Source organism: Polyodon spathula, chromosome 7 (assembly GCF_017654505.1).
Source record: "Polyodon spathula isolate WHYD16114869_AA chromosome 7, ASM1765450v1, whole genome shotgun sequence".
NCBI classification, from domain to species: domain Eukaryota; kingdom Metazoa; phylum Chordata; class Actinopteri; order Acipenseriformes; family Polyodontidae; genus Polyodon; species Polyodon spathula.
In genome coordinates this window covers 3,852,346-3,874,923 of record NC_054540.1, presented here as the reverse complement: position 1 = coordinate 3,874,923, position 22,578 = coordinate 3,852,346, and the positions used below count along the sequence as shown (strand labels likewise).

The following is a 22,578-nucleotide window of genomic DNA, read 5'->3' as shown; positions in this document are numbered from 1 at the left end:
CCAGCTTCCGCCACTCTTATTTTCATAAGCCGAGTCTATTATTTATTTCACGTTGTTCTCCCATCTGAAAGCCTGCTTTCTGCCCCGACAATAAGCCTGATCTTAAAGCCTTGATAATTAAATAGCCGACAAAGGAGAAAGGTGAGGGGGTCACTGAGGCATCCAGAGCAATCGCTTTTGTATTAAAGGAATTCTTTTTATGATTTTTTTTGTTGAAGACTGTTTAAGTATTTCACACTGGAGGGCTTTCATGCTGACTCTTGCAGTGGCTTTGAGAAAGACTTCTTGTAGTGAATCATTGGTGCATGGGTGAAGGCTTTGAGAAAGACTTCTTGTCGAAATGTTGCTGCAGTAAGTTTCTTTTAGCATTATATAGTGTTTAATAGGGATGGATGTTTTACTTTGCTAAGACCACATGTTATAGCCGTTCACCCGAACCAGTCTGGCTTGTGTTCCACGCTCTGCTATAAGAGAGATGTTAGCGGCTCAGCAGGTGGTTGAGGTCTAACCAGTGTTCCAGCTAGAAGACTCCACCATGCTTCTGGAGTTCGTAAAAATCCTCCAGTATGCAGCATGCCGTTGAGACGATCGGTCCCATGGCACTGTTTCAGAGAGAAGTGGATGCCAGGGTCCTGGCTAAATTCCAACTCATCTCAAATATTCAGAGCTGGCTAGATTTCCCCACTCCAGGAGCAAATTTAATTTTAAACGGCCTTCACATCCTTGACCCTTATGAAGAGGAACAGAACATTACTGGGGATGAGATTTCCAAACAAGGGTGCATTCAACTCATACAGAGACCAAAACAAAAGAAGCAGCCCTCACTTGAAGACTGTGTGCTCAATCACACCGCAGAGGTGAACAGGAAATTTGTACCTGAAATTGAAAATGTAGGTTTTGAAAATAATGAGAATGCTGAATCTCAGACAGCATCTATTGCAAATAACAGCTTATGATTTTGGATAAGAGGGCCAGGTAATTTTCATTCGGTTTAAAAAAACAAATATAAAATTGCATTTCACACTTGCATGTGTGTTTGTATAGCCGTAATCCATATACTCACCTTTCCAGAGTCCGTTACCACCAGACAGGCTGCTGCAATAACTTTATACATTTTCACAAAATAACCTGAAAATTGGTTGAAAGCCAGATAGAGACAAAGTCCAGAACCCCATTGAAAAGCAGTTTAATCCAGTTTCTTTTTGGGTAAAATTCTCTGTCCAAAAACATGCATAGCCAACATCTGTGAGAAACCCTAATGTGTTTTGATGGGTTCAGCATTGAAAGGTAGCATTTTTATATATTTATACTGCAGGAATATGTAAAAGTATTTCATGTATGCATTCAGGTCATCATGGGTGGAATAAATACATTTAGGCAGCTTTAATTATTAGACACCTACAGCCTGCATTTCCCGTACACTTCGGAAACTCGACAAACTATTTCTTCATATATAATTCATTCACTTTATTAACTACTAAGTCATTGTTTCGATGAGACTTTGACTTGACTTTACCTCTCTTACAAAGCTGTTTATCTGTAGACCTTTCTTGAGACAGCATGCACACAGAATGTTGCTAGAGCAGCAGAGTCTGTCCTGAGACAGCATGCACACAGAATATTGTAAGAGCAGCAGAGTCTGTCCTGAGACAGCATGCACACAGAATATTGTAAGAGCAGCAGAGTCTGTCCTGAGACAGCATGCACACAGAATATTGTAAGAGCAGCAGAGTCTGTCCTGAGACAGCATGCACACAGAATATTGTAAGAGCAGCAGAGTCTGTCCTGAGACAGCATGCACACAGAATCAGCAGAGTCTGTCCTGAGACAGCATGCACACAGAATATTGTAAGAGCAGCAGAGTCTGTCCTGAGACAGCATGCACACAGAATATTGTAAGAGCAGCAGAGTCTGTCCTGAGACAGCATGCACACAGAATATTGTAAGAGCAGCAGAGTCTGTCCTGAGACAGCATGCACACAGAATATTGTAAGAGCAGCAGAGTCTGTCCTGAGACAGCATGCACACAGAATATTGTAAGAGCAGCAGAGTCTGTCCTGAGACAGCATGCACACAGAATATTGTAAGAGCAGCAGAGTCTGTCCTGAGACAGCATGCACACAGAATATTGTAAGAGCAGCAGAGTCTGTCCTGAGACAGCATGCACACAGAATATTGTAAGAGCAGCAGAGTCTGTCCTGAGACAGCATGCACACAGAATATTGTAAGAGCAGCAGAGTCTGTCCTGAGACAGCATGCACACAGAATATTGTAAGAGCAGCAGAGTCTGTCCTGAGACAGCATGCACACAGAATATTGTAAGAGCAGCAGAGTCTGTCCTGAGACAGCATGCACACAGAATATTGTAAGAGCAGCAGAGTCTGTCCTGAGACAGCATGCACACAGAATATTGTAAGAGCAGCAGAGTCTGTCCTGAGACAGCATGCACACAGAATATTGTAAGAGCAGCAGAGTCTGTCCTGAGACAGCATGCACACAGAATATTGTAAGAGCAGCAGAGTCTGTCCTGAGACAGCATGCACACAGAATATTGTAAGAGCAGCAGAGTCTGTCCTGAGACAGCATGCACACAGAATATTGTAAGAGCAGCAGAGTCTGTCCTGAGACAGCATGCACACAGAATATTGTAAGAGCAGCAGAGTCTGTCCTGAGACAGCATGCACACAGAATATTGTAAGAGCAGCAGAGTCTGTCCTGAGACAGCATGCACACAGAATATTGTAAGAGCAGCAGAGTCTGTCCTGAGACAGCATGCACACAGAATATTGTAAGAGCAGCAGAGTCTGTCCTGAGACAGCATGCACACAGAATATTGTAAGAGCAGCAGAGTCTGTCCTGAGACAGCATGCACACAGAATATTGTAAGAGCAGCAGAGTCTGTCCTGAGACAGCATGCACACAGAATATTGTAAGAGCAGCAGAGTCTGTCCTGAGACAGCATGCACACAGAATATTGTAAGAGCAGCAGAGTCTGTCCTGAGACAGCATGCACACAGAATATTGTAAGAGCAGCAGAGTCTGTCCTGAGACAGCATGCACACAGAATATTGTAAGAGCAGCAGAGTCTGTCCTGAGACAGCATGCACACAGAATATTGTAAGAGCAGCAGAGTCTGTCCTGAGACAGCATGCACACAGAATATTGTAAGAGCAGCAGAGTCTGTCCTGAGACAGCATGCACACAGAATATTGTAAGAGCAGCAGAGTCTGTCCTGAGACAGCATGCACACAGAATATTGTAAGAGCAGCAGAGTCTGTCCTGAGACAGCATGCACACAGAATATTGTAAGAGCAGCAGAGTCTGTCCTGAGACAGCATGCACACAGAATATTGTAAGAGCAGCAGAGTCTGTCCTGAGACAGCATGCACACAGAATATTGTAAGAGCAGCAGAGTCTGTCCTGAGACAGCATGCACACAGAATATTGTAAGAGCAGCAGAGTCTGTCCTGAGACAGCATGCACACAGAATATTGTAAGAGCAGCAGAGTCTGTCCTGAGACAGCATGCACACAGAATATTGTAAGAGCAGCAGAGTCTGTCCTGAGACAGCATGCACACAGAATATTGTAAGAGCAGCAGAGTCTGTCCTGAGACAGCATGCACACAGAATATTGTAAGAGCAGCAGAGTCTGTCCTGAGACAGCATGCACACAGAATAAGCAGAGTCTGTCCTGAGACAGCATGCACACAGAATGTAAGAGCAGCAGAGTCTGTCCTGAGACAGCATGCACACAGAATATTGTAAGAGCAGCAGAGTCTGTCCTGAGACAGCATGCACACAGAATATTGTAAGAGCAGCAGAGTCTGTCCTGAGACAGCATGCACACAGAATATTGTTAGAGCAGCAGAGTCTATCCTGAGACAGCATGCACACAGAATATTGTAAGAGCAGCAGAGTCTGTCCTGAGACAGCATGCACACAGAATATTGTTAGAGCAGCAGAGTCTATCTTGCAATTCTAAATACTCAGTCACAGATACAGCTCAAGGAAACGAGGTGCTGAGAAGCTGTTACAGGAGTCCTGATAAGACTGCAGAAGAGAACTGTGTTCTGACAGATAGCGAGTTTTACTACTGCAAGAGACCACTCTGCTCAAAGGGATGAATCCTGTTTCAATCAGTTTGAAATGAATAAATCACTCAGCCCAGAGCCATCCTGGATAATTGTTTTAGTAAGCAGGAGACACAATGGTCTCTTGTTTTTGTATCGTTCCAAAGTGGAGCGCTGCTAACTCCTGCAAATGTAGTCATTTCACAGCATGGCGACCTTGAACAGACTGAGGAGCAAGGTAATCATTGTGCCTTAGATTGGTAAATGAGCAAGATCCCAAAATAGCAGCCAAGTAATTAGGCACAAATTTAAGTAATCCACGACTACATAGTGATAATTCAATCCAGCTACACCTCAGCTCCTTAACAACACTCTTAACCTGACAATTTACTTTCAGTTTGATTCCGAGCGACGGCTTTAAGGTGTGGCCAGATAGAACGAGAACTTGAAGAGCTGCGTGGTATAAAAAAGAATCAGACTCCTCGTCACACGTGTATTCTTCAGTGCTATTCCATTCACTCAGACTCCTCTTCACACGTGTATTCTTCAGTGCTATTCCATTCACTCAGACTCCTCTTCACACGTGTATTCTTCAGTGCTATTCCATTCACTCAGACTCCTCTTCACACGTGTATTCTTCAGTGCTATTCCATTCACTCAGACTCCTCTTCACACGTGTATTCTTCAGTGCTATTCCATTCACTCAGACTCCTCTTCACACGTGTATTCTTCAGTGCTATTCCATTCACTCAGACTCCTCTTCACACGTGTATTCTTCAGTGCTATTCCATTCACTCAGACTCCTCTTCACACGTGTATTCTTCAGTGCTATTCCATTCACTCAGACTCCTCTTCACACGTGTATTCTTCAGTGCTATTCCATTCACTCAGACTCCTCTTTGACCCTTTAACCCATCCTCCTGCAACACTTGGAGTTAAGATAACTCTTCACATTTTACGGGTTTTCAGACGAAGGCACTAGCCAGAATGTGTGTCAACTTGACTTCCTTCACGTTTCTTGTAAGTTTTTCCTTACTGTCTATTCTGTGATTGGGTGTTTCAAGATGACATAGGCTTTAGGCATTACGTCCAGAGGTCTGTTTTCTACCCAGTTTAACAGCAGCTGCAGTTTGGAGCTGGGGTCTGGGGCCCTGAAGGAATTCTGGTTTGACATTTGCACTGATACTCAGAGGAAGGAACAGTTGTAAGGAGAGGTGTGTTCCACACCGTGGTGTTCCAGGCTGACTGTGGCTCTGTGTCTCCTGATCCAGGTACTGCTCTGTGTACCAGCCCTCTCTGTCCCTGCTGTGTGCGGAGGCAGAGAGCCAGGTGGAGGAGTTCGTCAGCAAGGAGCCCAACCTGTGCAGCTACACCCGGGAGATCAAGCGCTTCCAGGGCCTGGGGGAGGAGCTGTCCTCCCTGCCGGTGCATGTTCCCATGGAGCTGCTGCTGCTGGACTGCTCCCAGATAAAGCAGGTGACCCGCTCTCTGCATTACTTTTTACGGGCGCTGAAGTGTTGTTACCCAGTTTGCCAACAGAGACAAGTCTTGCCAGTCTATATCATATGTACATCCCCAGGATGCTCGTGGGATTTGAGTTTGTTCCTGGTAAAATGTAAGAAACAATAACGTTATATGCAGTTGACCCTTTCTCTTGTGGTATAAGAGAGTATTTTTTTATATAACAAGAGGCCACTAACTGGTGATGCATATTTCCATTTAGAGTTCTGAATGTATTTAAATAACCCCTTATGCTACTGTTGTGAATCTTGGCTAGGATATTTATTAACACAATTTAATGAGAGGCTGCAAGGAGGTCTCTCTTTACGTCTTCATGTCACACTTTTTACATGTATGTAGAGAGCTGCTTATACAATCGTAATGAAACCTGTTTAGACATTGTCTTACCACGTTTCACCGCGAGTTTTAGAATGTGGAGATTGATGGAAGAACCTGTCCGTCTATGCAAATGGAATTTTTACAAGCACATTTTTAAAGAGCCCTTTCTGTTCCTTGTGTTCCCTGCTGTCTGAGACATCGAGGGGGCAGTGTGATCTAATGCTGGAGCACAGTGACACCAGCTTTGGTATAACTGAGCGATGCAAAAAGCAAAAATAGAGAAGAAAGCGGGCAACAAAAAGGACCCGACTCACAGCCTTTAAAATATATATATTGTTTCACATCTTGCAACAGAACAAAAGAGTCAGAGCTGATGTCCGCAGACAAAAAGCTTCCCATCCATGGGCTCTTCTGCCTCCACCAGTAATTGTGTGGATATGAATGTGCGCTCAGGTCCCAGAATCAATCTTGTCAGCTGTCAGAAAGCCCTGAAAGATAATCAGCACTGTTCACCTGATTGCCTTTCTGCTCCCAGACAGCCATTGATGCTCAGATAAGAACCGTGCTCAGACACACAGTGGCGCAGGGGATCAGAGAGAGGGAGGGAGAGAGAGAGAAGGAGGGAGCCTGGGGCAGCCGAGTCAGGCAGGCATCCCGTGAGCTGAGTGGCAGGTCAACCAAGATAGCATCTCACACACGTCACGGAGAGGAAGCGTCGCACTTTACCAATAGGAGCTGTCCACCTGCGGGAGAGAGAGCGAGACAGATAGAGAGGAGGCTGACCATTATCTATTCATTAGCAATTCTTGAGGAAATGTGGTCCGAGCAGAGCACCAGCACCAGGTCATACCAAAAAGGAGATTGGACCTAATTTCATTTCCAGCCATTAGGATGACAATGCAACCAGCACTGAAGCTGCAGCCACCCCCCACCCCCCCTTCCCCCATCCCTGCCAATGCAGCACACTGGTTTGTTTGGTGAATAGAGTTGAGTCCAGATTGGCCTTCAAGCCTAGAGATGGAGAGCCTTTTGGTAACGTTGATGTTTCTCTCTCCTCTCTCGCTCCTCTGTTCTTATCTCAACTCTGTTCTCTTCTCTCTTTTCTCTCTTTGTGTTCAATCTCTCACTCTCTTCTGTTCTCTCTCCTCTCTCTATTATCTCTCTTCATCTATCTATCTCTCTCTGTCTTCCTCTCGCAGTGGATGGTGCAGCGCACACACCAGCTGGCCAGTATCTTCATCAGCAGGGTGGCATCCTCCTCGGAGCAGTTAAACCGGAGCATCTGCCAGCAGTACGAGGACATCGTGAGCAGGATCACCACCATCTCGGGAAGCACCAGCACCCTGGTGGAGCTGCAGGGCTACGTGGACAAGCTGTGGGGCGGGGACCTGCTGCAGCTCAAGGTAGGCTCCCATCTGCTGGCATCTACAGACCTGGCTGGGCTGCACTGTCTGCTGATGCTGAGCTGTTCAATGGGGAAGCACTGTGCCACTCAAGTTAAGCAATTCATATCCTGTAGATGATTGCAAGACTTACTGTACAGTTTTTGTGGTTTTGTCTGGGCTTGTCTTTTGTTGAACTTTATTGTTTAACATTTGCAGTCAACTCTGTGTCTTCTGGTGCAAGGCTGTCTTCTCGTAAGTGCTTTGGGGAAAGCATCAGGGCAGTAAAGCTTGTCGTTCCTACGCAGGTGGCTAGTTTGGGGGCTGTGAGGGTGGCAGTGTGATCTAGTAGTTAGAGCTGAGGGACTTGTATTTTGGTTTTAACGATCTCATTACAAGACAAGAAAAAGCAAGACGTAAAAGAATTCTTGTACAAGTGTGAGCTCCCCGCAGTCATTTAAAAGATAGATGCTGTGGACTTGGTATTAAAAATACAGCATGTGCAAGCCACTTGCTTCACTGTGAATGCCTGAAGATATACAGAAAAGGTTAAACAGATGACTCAGAATAGCAGCAGTATAATAATGTGATAGAGGCCTGAGGCTCTATGAGATTAATAGTAACAAGGCATGGGGTTTGGAACGAGGGCTGATGACCGGCAGTGATGGACTGAGATGGGTACCGTGGGGTCAGGCATCATTCTAGTGCTGTGGGTGAAACATTTGCAGAGCTGACTGCTTTGTACTGAGCTATGAGGGCTGTCCCCTCTGGGCGCTGTTCATTAGGTTTTAGCATGCTGCTGTTAAGAATTCAGATTAGAGATGCCCTGTGAGAAGAGATAGTTCAAGAGTGCACTTACAGAATTCTGCTGAGTGCAAATCCCATGATGGTCTTTGCAGAGTCAGATATGAAATGTGGAAAGATTACAAGGCAAGCAACCAAAAAAAGAAACCAGTCCCCTTTTATAACAGAAAGAGTTTCACTTGAACACCAGGACTGCAGAATCCGAGCTGAGTGCTGCGTGCGTCGATGCTATTCAGATATAGTGATGATAATTCTAAATATCTAGAGGTGTGTGTCGCAGTGAGATAGCTCAATAACATCCAGGCAGTGTTTCTCCTGCTTTAGATTCCAGTTGACTGGATCAGTGTAAAATCTGTTGGGATCTTGCACAGCAGCTATTAATACAAATAGTCATCAGCACAGTGTCTTCAGGGTAAAGGAAAAAACCCACTCAATAAAGCTACCAAACGGGAAATAAATGACTCAGACGTTTAACACTGATTTTATAAGTAGTCTGAGTCGTTTCTTATTCTTTTTAGTGCTGTAATTGATGCTTTTTAGCTTCAGCATAAAAATGGCTTATTACTATTTGAGTTAAATAGCTTTGGGAATCTAAAAAAGGTTTTTTTAGTTGGTTCCTGCGACTCCAAAAATAGAGAGATCTTAGCGTACCTCTGGAGGCATTCTCTATAACCAAGATCGCCGCTCCCCTGTGAAGGAGTGGTGAGCTCCTCACCTATTCAAGATCACCCCTCCCCTGTGAAGGAGTAGTGAGCTCCTCACCTATTAAAGATCACCGCTCCCCTGTGAAGGAGTGGTGAGCCCCTCACCTATTCAAGATCACCCCTCCCCTGTGAAGGAGTAGTGAGCTCCTCACCTATTCAAGATCACCGCTCCCCTGTGAAGGAGTAGTGAGCTCCTCACCTATTCAAGATCACCCCTCCCCTGTGAAGGAGTAGTGAGCTCCTCACCTATTCAAGATCACCGCTCCCCTGTGAAGGAGTAGTGAACCCGTCAGCTATTCAAGATTGCACCCCCTCCGTGAAGGAGTAGTGAGCCCCTCAGCTATTCAAAATTCCCCCCCCCTCTGTGAAGGAGTAGTGAGCTCCTCACCTATTCAAGATCACCCCTCCCCTGTGAAGGAGTAGTGAGCCCCTCAGCTATTCAAGATTGCCCCCCCTCCGTGAAGGAGTAGTGAGCCCCTCAGCTATTCAAAATTCCCCCCCCCCTCCGTGAAGGAGTAGTGAGCTCCTCACCTATTCAAGATCACCCCTCCCCTGTGAAGGAGTAGTGAGCCCCTCAGCTATTCAAGATCACCCCTCCCCTGTGAAGGAGTAGTGAGCCCCTCACCTATTCAAGATCACCCCTCCCCTGTGAAGGAGTAGTGAGCTCCTCAGCTATTCAAGATCGCGCCTCCCCTATGAAGGAGAGGTGAGCCCCTCTCCTATTCCCCCAGTCCCACAGCTGCTGTCTCAGCTCCACTGCCTCTCTGCCACGGCCTCTCCCTGCAGCGCAGGGCTGGTTGCCTCCTGCCCCCTCCCCTCTGTCTGGAGCAGATATTGACATCGCTGAGTGATCAGGAGCGTCTGCACCACACAGGGGTGATGTAAAAACAAATAAAGGCAGCTTCAATGTTGTCATGTCAGGACAAGGCATTAATCAATTCTGCATTCCCCAGCGCAGCCACCCACCACTGGCTGCTAGGGTCAGTGCAGCTCGAGGCACATCCATCTCAGCCTTGTTATCGCACTGTCATTCCCGTAATGAGCTCTTTTAAAAATCAATCCCTATGAACTGATTATGTTAAGGAAGAGGCTCATTATTGCTACCTATAAATACCCAGGCTGCAGCTTTCATCGCTTCCCGACAGCACAGACCAGCACAGCACACACACACACACACACACACACACACACACACACACACACACACACACACACACAAACAGAAGAACATCGGCAAATGAAATCTTTCGCAGCAGCAGAACAGGTACGTGAGTTTTACCAGACAGTCGGTGAAGCAGGATAGCAGCAGGAGGAGGAGAGGCAGTCAGTGGGATTGGTTCAGAGTAAGAATGAGCATGATTCTCTCAAAAGCAGCAGGTAAGGAGGATCCTGTTCTAATGCAGTAGTATTACCTGATACGTAAGAATCAGAAATATATATATATGTTGTAGTATTGTTTTGTTGTTGTTAATTTTGTCCCCCTGGAAGTTGTGGTTCTGCGCTAGTCACCTCTCTTTCAGTATATTGTATTTGTGTTCCATCGCTCCTGCTCTCCTGTGATCAATGTTACCAGGTCTTTTTTTTTTTCTTTGTCTCTGCGATGCTGTAGGAGAAGCTGGAGCTGGCGGCTGCTAACCTGCTCTTCTTGCTGGACTTTGCCGCCCTGTCCAAAGAGGACGTCATTCTGAATGGGAACACCTTCTCCTGGCCTGACAGGATTGTCCCCATCATCAAGAACAGGTGAGAGCCACACTGACACAGCCAGCATTCATCATCATCAAGAACAGGTGAGAGCCGCTCTGACACAGCTAGCATTCATCATCAAGAACAGGTGAGAGCCACACTGACACAGCTAGCATTCATCATCAAGAACAGGTGAGAGCCACACTGACACAGCTAGCATTCATCATCAAGAACAGGTGAGAGCCACACTGACACAGCTAGCATTCATCATCATCAAGAACAGGTGAGAGCCACACTGACACAGCTAGCATTCATCATCAAGAACAGGTGAGAGCCACACTGACACAGCTAGCATTCATCATCATCAAGAACAGGTGAGAGCCGCACTGACACAGCTAGCATTCATCACATCAAGAACAGGTGAGAGCCACACTGACACAGCTAGCATTCATCATCAAGAACAGGTGAGAGCCACACTGACACAGCTAGCATTCATCATCAAGAACAGGTGAGAGCCACACTGACACAGCTAGCATTCATCATCAAGAACAGGTGAGAGCCACACTGACACAGCTAGCATTCATCATCAAGAACAGGTGAGAGCCACACTGACACAGCTAGCATTCATCATCAAGAACAGGTGAGAGCCACACTGACACAGCTAGCATTCATCATCATCAAGAACAGGTGAGAGCCACACTGACACAGCTAGCATTCATCATCAAGAACAGGTGAGAGCCACACTGACACAGCTAGCATTCATCATCAAGAACAGGTGAGAGCCACACTGACACAGCTAGCATTCATCATCAAGAACAGGTGAGAGCCACACTGACACAGCTAGCATTCATCATCAAGAACAGGTGAGAGCCACACTGACACAGCTAGCATTCATCATCAAGAACAGGTGAGAGCCGCACTGACACAGCTAGCATTCATCATCATCAAGAACAGGTGAGAGCCACACTGACACAGCTAGCATTCATCATCATCAAGAACAGGTGAGAGCCACACTGACACAGCTAGCATTCATCATCATCAAGAACAGGTGAGAGCCACACTGACACAGCTAGCATTCATCATCAAGAACAGGTGAGAGCCACACTGACACAGCTAGCATTCATCATCATCAAGAACAGGTGAGAGCCACACTGACACAGCTAGCATTCATCATCAAGAACAGGTGAGAGCCACACTGACACAGCTAGCATTCATCATCAAGAACAGGTGAGAGCCACACTGACACAGCTAGCATTCATCATCATCAAGAACAGGTGAGAGCCACACTGACACAGCTAGCATTCATCATCATCAAGAACAGGTGAGAGCCACACTGACACAGCTAGCATTCATCATCAAGAACAGGTGAGAGCCACACTGACACAGCTAGCATTCATCATCAAGAACAGGTGAGAGCCACACTGACACAGCTAGCATTCATCATCAAGAACAGGTGAGAGCCACACTGACACAGCTAGCATTCATCATCAAGAACAGGTGAGAGCCACGCTGACACAGCTAGCATTCATCATCATCAAGAACAGGTGAGAGCCACACTGACACAGCTAGCATTCATCATCAAGAACAGGTGAGAGCCACACTGACACAGCTAGCATTCATCATCAAGAACAGGTGAGAGCCACGCTGACACAGCTAGCATTCATCATCAAGAACAGGTGAGAGCCACACTGACACAGCTAGCATTCATCATCAAGAACAGGTGAGAGCCACACTGACACAGCTAGCATTCATCATCATCAAGAACAGGTGAGAGCCACACTGACACAGCTAGCATTCATCATCATCAAGAACAGGTGAGAGCCGCGCTGACACAGCTAGCATTCATCATCAAGAACAGGTGAGAGCCACACTGACACAGCTAGCATTCATCATCAAGAACAGGTGAGAGCCACACTGACACAGCTAGCATTCATCATCAAGAACAGGTGAGAGCCACACTGACACAGCTAGCATTCATCATCATCAAGAACAGGTGAGAGCCACACTGACACAGCTAGCATTCATCATCATCAAGAACAGGTGAGAGCCACACTGACACAGCTAGCATTCATCATCAAGAACAGGTGAGAGCCACACTGACACAGCTAGCATTCATCATCAAGAACAGGTGAGAGCCACACTGACACAGCTAGCATTCATCATCAAGAACAGGTGAGAGCCACACTGACACAGCTAGCATTCATCATCAAGAACAGGTGAGAGCCACGCTGACACAGCTAGCATTCATCATCATCAAGAACAGGTGAGAGCCACGCTGACACAGCTAGCATTCATCATCAAGAACAGGTGAGAGCCACGCTGACACAGCTAGCATTCTTTAATGTGTTCTAATAATAATAATAATAATAATAATAATAATAATAATAATAATAATAATATATTTATTTTGTATAGTACCTTTCATTATGTACCCCTTGCAGTTTCCCCATGTTTTCCCATGGTTATACAGTTTACTGTGGTTTGACATGTTCATTCATATGTTTTTCCATACCTCTCTGTGCTTTACAAAGCTTACCTATGCTTTCTCATGGTTTTACTATGCTGTATTACACTTTGCTGTGATTTTACTGTGGGGCTTTGTTATAAGGGGCAGGTCTGCTACCCTTTTGGAGCACGTTTCTTCATTCGAGTATCTGGCTGTATGGCTTTGCCTCAATTCATTCATTATTGAATGTATTTCTCTTTGGTTTCAAAGATCTATTCTCTAATGTATGTGTTATATCGTTTCTCAATGGCATCTCAGTTGAAAACAGTTCAGCAGTTTTTCACACAGGTGCCATTTGTCATACTCTGGCACTTTCATTGTTCAAGATAGGAAGCTCTGCACTGCCTGTCTATAGAAACTCCTATTTACCTAGTTACTCATCCAGAACTTACCACCCAGGGAACCAAGCGATTATCAGATACAAAGAAAATCTACTACTACTACTACTACTACTAATAATAATAATAATAATAATAATAATAATAATAATAATAATAATAATAATAATAGAAGCTTCTGTTTTCTCAGTTACAGACTGGTAAATGTGCGCTTGTTATTGCTAGACCTATTAATAGAATAGAGCACACAGGTGGTGGTGATGCTGGTGTGGAATGACAGATTGTTGGTTACACACAGCTATTAAGTGGGCTGGTGGAATTGATTCAGTGTTGCTTTGTGGATGAATAATAGCGGGATGTGTCTCTGGCGAGGGAGGATTAAGTGACTGGAACATTGCATTGCTGTTTTAACTTAAACCCTTACTCCTCATGCGGAATGAACAGCCAGTCTCTGTCCCTGCCATGTATCCTGTATTGCAGATGCACCCAACACACCCCAGTGAAAGAAATCAAGTTACAAACAGGACAAAGCAACAGGTCTTACTGTCAGCTCCTCTGTCCATGGGACATGTCTCTGCCAATAAGACTCAACTAAGCAGTGCAGAACCCTTTGCTTGTTTACGCCATGGCTTATTTTATTAGTGCACATCTTGTTTTTATATGTGTCCTGTAACATTCTCCATTGCTGTTTCTGCTTCAGTCATTATTCATCAGTACTGACCAGCCAGCACCCTACTTAGCTTCTGACTTACCTTGCGGGTCATCAATGAAAGCAGCAGCTTGAGAAGCTGGAGGTGGCACTGCCGGCCTGTCTCCCTGTCCCTGTCTCTGTCTCCCCTCTCCTGTGTCAGTGAGACCTGGCTGTGTTGACCTGTCTCCCTCCCCTCTCCTGTGTCAGTGAGACCTGGCTGTGTTGACCTGTCTCCCTCCTCTGTCCTGTGTCAGTGAGACCTGGCTGTGTTGACCTGTCTCCCTCCCCTCTCCTCTGTCAGTGAGACCTGGCTGTGTTGACCTGTCTCCCTCCTCTCTCCTGTGTTAGTGAGACCTGGCTGTGTTGACCTGTCTCCCTCCTCTCTCCTGTGTCAGTGAGACCTGGCTGTGTTGACCTGTCTCCCTCCCCTCTCCTCTGTCAGTGAGACCTGGCTGTGTTGACCTGTCTCCCTCCTCTCTCCTGTGTCAGTGAGACCTGGCTGTGTTGACCTGTCTCCCTCCTCTCTCCTGTGTCAGTGAGACCTGGCTGTGTTGACCTGTCTCCCTCCCCTCTCCTCTGTCAGTGAGATCCGGTTGCAGAAGGAGCATGACCAGGCTGTGCAGAGGCTGGGGCAGCGGCAGGGTGAGTTCTCCCGGTGCCTGGCGGAGGTGGCGCTGTTGGTGAAGGAGTTCCAGCGTCGGGAGCGCCTGGCTGAGGCACAGCAGTACGTGGAGCGGCTCCGAGACATCGGGCTGACCATCCAGGGGTTCATCGAGGAGGTCAGTGCCATGCAAACACACACACACACAGAGACACATGCAAACAGACACACACACACAGACACACACATACACAGACACACAGAAACAGAAACACACACACACTCACACAGAGACGCACACACACAAACACGCACACACACACACACACAGTCACATGCAAACACACACACACAGAGACACATGCAAACAGACACACAGAGAGAGAGACATACACAGAAACACACGCAGGCATGCACACACACACACACACACACACACACACACAAACAGAAACAAGTGGGCAAACCAGAATTTAGAAAACACTGGAAATAAAATTGCAAAATTTGAGAGGAGTGACGATAACACCCGAGCTGATAAACTCCTGGAAAATTGTCAGATAAAAAATGCTTTTTATCTTTACATTATTTTAATATATATACTTTTTGTTTTTATTTTATTTTTTTCTTTGTGTATGTTTAGCTTGTAATTCTTTATAGATCTGACTAACCTGTCAGCACTCCTTATAAACTAAACCTCCACAAAATTCGGCACATTTGTAATCCTGCATGAGAGGGGTGTTCCTGGGGAGGACTGGGGTAGCAGAGTCAGGTGTTCCACACTCCAGGCAGGAGGGTTGTCAGGGACTGGGGTAGCAGAGTCAGGTGTTCCACACTCCAGGCAGGAGGGTTGTCAGGGACTGGGGTAGCAGAGTCAGGTGTTCCACACTCCAGGCAGGAGGGTTGTCAGGGACTGGGGTAGCAGAGTCAGGTGTTCCACACTCCAGGCAGGAGGGTTGTCAGGGACTGGGGTAGCAGAGTCAGGTGTTCCACACTCCAGGCAGGAGGGTTGTCAGGGACTGGGGTAGCAGAGTCAGGTGTTCCACACTCCAGGCAGGAGGGTTGTCAGGGACTGGGGTAGCAGAGTCAGGTGTTCCACACTCCAGGCAGGAGGGTTGTCAGGGACTGGGGTAGCAGAGTCAGGTGTTCCACACTCCAGGCAGGAGGGTTGTCAGGGACTGGGGTAGCAGAGTCAGGTGTTCCACACTCCAGGCAGGAGGGTTGTCAGGGACTGGGGTAGCAGAGTCAGACTGGGGTAGCAGAGTCAGGTGTTCCACACTCCAGGCAGGAGGGTTGTCAGGGACTGGGGTAGCAGAGTCAGGTGTTCCACACTCCAGGCAGGAGGGTTGTCAGGGACTGGGGTAGCAGTCAGGTGTTCCACACTCCAGGCAGGAGGGTTGTCAGGGACTGGGGTAGCAGAGTCAGGTGTTCCACACTCCAGGCAGGAGGGTTGTCAGGGACTGGGGTAGCAGAGTCAGGTGTTCCACACTCCAGGCAGGAGGGTTGTCAGGGACTGGGGTAGCAGTCAGGTGTTCCACACTCCAGGCAGGAGGGTTGTCAGGGACTGGGGTAGCAGAGTCAGGTGTTCCACGCTCCAGGCAGGAGGGTTGTCAGGGACTGGGGTAGCAGTCAGGTGTTCCACACTCCAGGCAGGAGGGTTGTCAGGGACTGGGGTAGCAGAGTCAGGTGTTCCACACTCCAGGCAGGAGGGTTGTCAGGTCAGGTTTGATGTGAGTGAAATGCAGCACCCTGTGTGTCTCTCTCAGAAGAGCCAGATTAACCAGGAGGAGGCACTGCTGGGGATGGGTCAGGTTAGCCCCTACCCCGAAATCGAGGAGCTGCTCATTTCTAAGGAGCCCTTTGACCGCCTGTGGGCAGCGGCGCTCAGCTTCAACACACAGCAGGAGCGCTGGCTTAACGGAGCGCTGCTGCAGGTCAGCGCAGAGGAGGTGGAGGAGCAGGTGAGCACATGTGCACATTATTTTACACTCTCCCCCACGCACCCAATGGTTATACTATATACTACATGTACCATAGTTTACCATGCTTTGACTTATTTTTTAAATATGCTTTCTCATACCTCTCTGGGCTTTACAATGCTTGCTTATGCTTTACCATGCTTACCATTATTACCATTATTACACTTTGCTATGTTTTAACTTTGATACGGGACTAAAGGGGCTGCTACTCCACATACATTCAGAAATACTAAAAGAAGCTTCATAAGCTGTGAAGTATTCCTGAATGTAGCACTTGAGTGTTTTATGGCTCTGGATACGCCGCACTGTACTGATTCACACAGCATGTGAACACGGGCTGCATTGTGCACTGCCTGCCTATCCTGCCTGAGACACAGACTCCACACTGTACTGATTCACACAGCATGTGAACACGGGCTGCATTGTGCACTGCCTGCCTATCCTGCCTGAGACACAGACTCCACACTGTACTGATTCACACAGCATGTGAACACGGGCTGCATTGTGCACTGCCTGCCTATCCTGCCTGAGACACAGACTCCACACTGTACTGATTCACACAGCATGTGAACACGGGCTGCATTGTGCACTGCCTGCCTATCCTGCCTGAGACACAGACTCCACACTGTACTGATTCACACAGCATGTGAACACGGGCTGCATTGTGCACTGCCTGTCTATCCTGCCTGAGACACAGACTCCACACTGTACTGATTCACACAGCATGTGAACACGGGCTGCATTGTGCACTGCCTGCCTATCCTGCCTGAGACACAGACTCCACACTGTACTGATTCACACAGCATGTGAACACGGGCTGCATTGTGCACTGCCTGCCTATCCTGCCTGAGACACAGACTCCACACTGTACTGATTCACACAGCATGTGAACACGGGCTGCATTGTGCACTGCCTGCCTATCCTGCCTGAGACACAGACTCCACACTGTACTGATTCACACAGCATGTGAACACGGGCTGCATTGTGCACTTCCTGCCTATCCTGCCTGAGACACAGACTCCACACTGTACTGATTCACACAGCATGTGAACACGGGCTGCATTGTGCACTTCCTGCCTATCCTGCCTGAGACACAGACTCCACACTGTACTGATTCACACAGCATGTGAACACGGGCTGCATTGTGCACTGCCTGCCTATCCTGCCTGAGACACAGACTCCACACTGTACTGATTCACACAGCATGTGAACACGGGCTGCATTGTGCACTTCCTGCCTATCCTGCCTGAGACACAGACTCCACACTGTACTGATTCACACAGCATGTGAACACGGGCTGCATTGTGCACTGCCTGCCTATCCTGCCTGAGACACAGACTCCACACTGTACTGATTCACACAGCATGTGAACACGGGCTGCATTGTGCACTTCCTGCCTATCCTGCCTGAGACACAGACTCCACACTGTACTGATTCACACAGCATGTGAACACGGGCTGCATTGTGCACTGCCTGTCTAACCTGCCTGAGACACAGACTCCACACTGTACTGATTCACACAGCATGTGAACACGGGCTGCATTGTGCACTGCCTGCCTATCCTGCCTGAGACACAGACTCCACACTGTACTGATTCACACAGCATGTGAACACGGGCTGCATTGTGCACTGCCTGTCTAACCTTCCTGATACACAGACTCCACACTGTACTGATTCACACAGCATGTGAACACGGGCTGCATTGTGCACTGCCTGCCTATCCTGCCTGAGACACAGACTCCACACTGTACTGATTCACACAGCATGTGAACACGGGCTGCATTGTGCACTGCCTGCCTATCCTGCCTGAGACACAGACTCCACACTGTACTGATTCACACAGCATGTGAACACGGGCTGCATTGTGCACTGCCTGCCTATCCTGCCTGAGACACAGACTCCACACTGTACTGATTCACACAGCATGTGAACACGGGCTGCATTGTGCACTGTGCACCTGCCTGAGACACAGACTCCACACTACTGATTCCACAGCATGTGAACACGGGCTGCATTGTGCACTGCCTGCCTACAGACTCCACACTGTACTGATTCACACAGCATGTGAACACGGGCTGCATTGTGCACTGCCTGCCTATCCTGCCTGAGACACAGACTCCACACTGTACTGATTCACACAGCATGTGAACACGGGCTGCATTGTGCACTTCCTGCCTATCCTGCCTGAGACACAGACTCCACACTGTACTGATTCACACAGCATGTGAACACGGGCTGCATTGTGCACTTCCTGCCTATCCTGCCTGAGACACAGACTCCACACTGTACTGATTCACACAGCATGTGAACACGGGCTGCATTGTGCACTGCCTGCCTATCCTGCCTGAGACACAGACTCCACACTGTACTGATTCACACAGCATGTGAACACGGGCTGCATTGTGCACTTCCTGCCTATCCTGCCTGAGACACAGACTCCACACTGTACTGATTCACACAGCATGTGAACACGGGCTGCATTGTGCACTGCCTGCCTATCCTGCCTGAGACACAGACTCCACACTGTACTGATTCACACAGCATGTGAACACGGGCTGCATTGTGCACTGCCTGCCTATCCTGCCTGAGACACAGACTCCACACTGTACTGATTCACACAGCATGTGAACACGGGCTGCATTGTGCACTGCCTGCCTATCCTGCCTGAGACACAGACTCCACACTGTACTGATTCACACAGCATGTGAACACGGGCTGCATTGTGCACTTCCTGCCTATCCTGCCTGAGACACAGACTCCACACTGTACTGATTCACACAGCATGTGAACACGGGCTGCATTGTGCACTGCCTGCCTATCCTGCCTGAGACACAGACTCCACACTGTACTGATTCACACAGCATGTGAACACGGGCTGCATTGTGCACTTCCTGCCTATCCTGCCTGAGACACAGACTCCACACTGTACTGATTCACACAGCATGTGAACACGGGCTGCATTGTGCACTGCCTGCCTATCCTGCCTGAGACACAGACTCCACACTGTACTGATTCACACAGCATGTGAACACGGGCTGCATTGTGCACTGCCTGTCTAACCTGCCTGAGACACAGACTCCACACTGTACTGATTCACACAGCATGTGAACACGGGCTGCATTGTGCACTGCCTGCCTATCCTGCCTGAGACACAGACTCCACACTGTACTGATTCACACAGCATGTGAACACGGGCTGCATTGTGCACTGCCTGCCTATCCTGCCTGAGACACAGACTCCACACTGTACTGATTCACACAGCATGTGAACACGGGCTGCATTGTGCACTTCCTGCCTATCCTGCCTGAGACACAGACTCCACACTGTACTGATTCACACAGCATGTGAACACGGGCTGCATTGTGCACTGCCTGCCAGACACAGGCTCCACACTGCTAGACACGGCTCAGACACACCAGCGCCACCAAGGGGACAGAACCACGGGCTGCAGAATCATGGCAATCCTACAGGGCTCTGACTGAGGGCAATAAATCAAAGTTCAGTTATAAAAGCGAACTATTAGAAAAGCATTGTTAAAGGATAGCAAAGCATAGGTCAGCATTGTGAAGAATAGTGAGGTATGAGAAAGCATATTAATAAACATGTCAAACTAGGGTAAACTATGGGATATGTGTAGTATAACGTGGAACAAGCATGCCGATAAAACTGCAAACATGCCGTGCAAGAATACCGCGGTAAACTTCTATAAGGGTTGAATATAGTTCTGTTTTTGCCTAATTGTTCTGAAGTAGAGAAAAGCAGAATAACTCTCATGAATATCAATAAAGACAATAAACATGGGCCTCTGAGGAGCATTCATTTTATGAGACTTAGTAAAGTAGCAAAAGCCTGTACAAATAAGTACACAACAACCTTTACCCATCATGTAAAGCATGGGACTCCTGATTTGCTGCTCCAAATGCAGTGAAATGTGTTCATTAGTATTATGCATTCCTTACAGCGACTGCACTGTACTCCATATACTGTGTCTACTATATATGAAGCTCGGCACAGCACTGGTTAACCCACAGGAGCTCACAGCTGCTTTTAAATAACATAAAGATCGATAGCAGCTTATACTGGTTTATTGTGAGAACAAGAATTAGCCTGAGGTAGGCTGCACAATAGATTAATCTTGGGCCGGCTGATCAAAATCAATATGTTTCTCTGCAAGAACGTTCTTTTCTTATTCATTTCATCAGGTGCAGAGTTTATGGAAGACCAGTTACAAGCTGACGAAGGTACTGCATCACCCGGACCTGCACGGGCCCCTGAAAGCTGCCACCACCATCAAGACCAAGCTGGACAAGTTCCGAATCAACATGCCGCTCATCAAGGCACTGTGCAGCCCTGGCATCAAGCAGAGGCACTGGAACCTCATGAGCAGGAAGGTGAGAGCTGAGCTCCATACAGGTCTATTCATTCAGGGGCCAGTGCTTCAAGAGAATCCGGGTTCCAGTGTCATTTCTGTTCCATTGTTACATGACCGTCTTTCAGCTGTGTCAGCCCCGCCTCCTCTGTGTCTCTGTTAATGTGCAGTGGAGTCAGGTGGGCTCCTGTGTGCTTTACAGCAAGCTTACAGATAAGCCAGTGCTAGGTGTGTGACCTACTTTGGCTTGGAAGGGAGTTGGACTTAAAAAAAAAAATCTACGAAAATCATTCTTTTGAATTAACTTGCATTTTTGAAACCTTGGATTGTGAAGCTTTGAATTTTGTTAAATCCAATTAGTATGCCAGGAGCGATCTAGCTGAAAATCATTTTAATAGGACGGCTGTTTAATGAATGATACATTAAGAAAGAATGCTAAAAATACTCCGAAATTCAATCAAAAACACCTTTTTCAACCCAACCCACAGCCATTCCTTAATACCCTGCTTTGAAAGGTTCACTCAATATTTGCGAGGAGTATTGGGTTCCAGTCAGTGCTTCATTCCAAGGAGATTGAAATAGCTGTGTAATTGGCAAGCCTGTCTGTCCAGTACCTGAAATCAGTATGCTGGGTCTGCTTGTCTATTACCTTCTCTTATTAACACACTTCACTGACTCCAACAACTTTTCACACTGTTGTGCTGAACTTTTGCTGAAAGTTCGCTGAACTTTATTAAGACATGCAAGGTGCTGTAATTACACGTTGTCAGTGGTTTCATTCTAATTCTGAAACATAACAGGTTTATTTCCCCATACTCATCCAGAGCAAAAACTGAACAAATCTCACTCAAAATGCTTTAGCAACTTCAAAAAACGTGTTTCTCATTCAAATCGAACATGTCGTTCCGTACATAGTTAAGACAGTGTGGCACAGACAGCAACTGCGTAATTGTATTGCCACTTAGAAGAGTTTTACCAGAGAAGTTTTTCCTGTCTTCATTGTCTGCAGCAATCACTCACCAATACAGGGGTCAAGTTTTTATTACGTGTTGCACTTGGAGTAGCTCCCCTGCTTGGTTAAACATGTTATCCAGTAGCACATAGCCATCCATAATATGCAGAATCCTACCCTTGAGAAAAGAGAGAGAGAACGAGAGAGACCTGTTCATTTATTTAATGAGGGTACACAGACAAAGCCGAGTCAATATGTCTCTTGCTGTCAGTCTTCACGCAGCGTTTGTGCAAATAAAAATTGAATTAAGCTGGCTTTTCAAGTGGAAGATTGCAGGTGTGAGGAGTACATATGTATCCCTATGATGTGAAATAAGAATCACGCATTGACAAAAAACTTGTTGGATTTTGAATCAGGTCGCGTTAGTGACAAAGGAGGAGAATAGATGCACCCACTCATGCTTCAGCTTTAATACATACTGTATGAAGAGAACTGCTTGTCTAATGGGGGTGGAACTTGGTAAGGCAGTCATTATTTAGAGGCGCCTCTATTACCTTGATAATTACTGATGAATGTAATTAATTAATTAAAAAAATAAGATTGTTAAGATTTTGCACAAACAACCTAATTATTTGTCTCCAGCATTGATTGACAATGTTAAT

At 47.0% G+C, this 22,578-nt stretch overlaps 1 protein-coding gene across 2 annotated transcripts in view; it reads left to right on the top strand.

Annotated features, from left to right (window-relative positions):
- The window catches only part of LOC121318020 (dynein heavy chain 3, axonemal-like), a 222,943-nt gene that overhangs the window by 85,613 nt on the left and 114,752 nt on the right, over positions 1 to 22,578 (top strand). For both annotated transcript variants that reach the window (XM_041254203.1, XM_041254202.1), the window contains exons 14-19: positions 5,343 to 5,547; positions 7,110 to 7,313; positions 10,410 to 10,540; positions 14,602 to 14,797; positions 16,383 to 16,577; positions 20,798 to 20,986. In XM_041254203.1, coding sequence (XP_041110137.1) covers positions 5,343 to 5,547; positions 7,110 to 7,313; positions 10,410 to 10,540; positions 14,602 to 14,797; positions 16,383 to 16,577; positions 20,798 to 20,986 — 1,120 coding nt within the window. The remainder of the gene's footprint in view (positions 1 to 5,342; positions 5,548 to 7,109; positions 7,314 to 10,409; positions 10,541 to 14,601; positions 14,798 to 16,382; positions 16,578 to 20,797; positions 20,987 to 22,578) is intronic.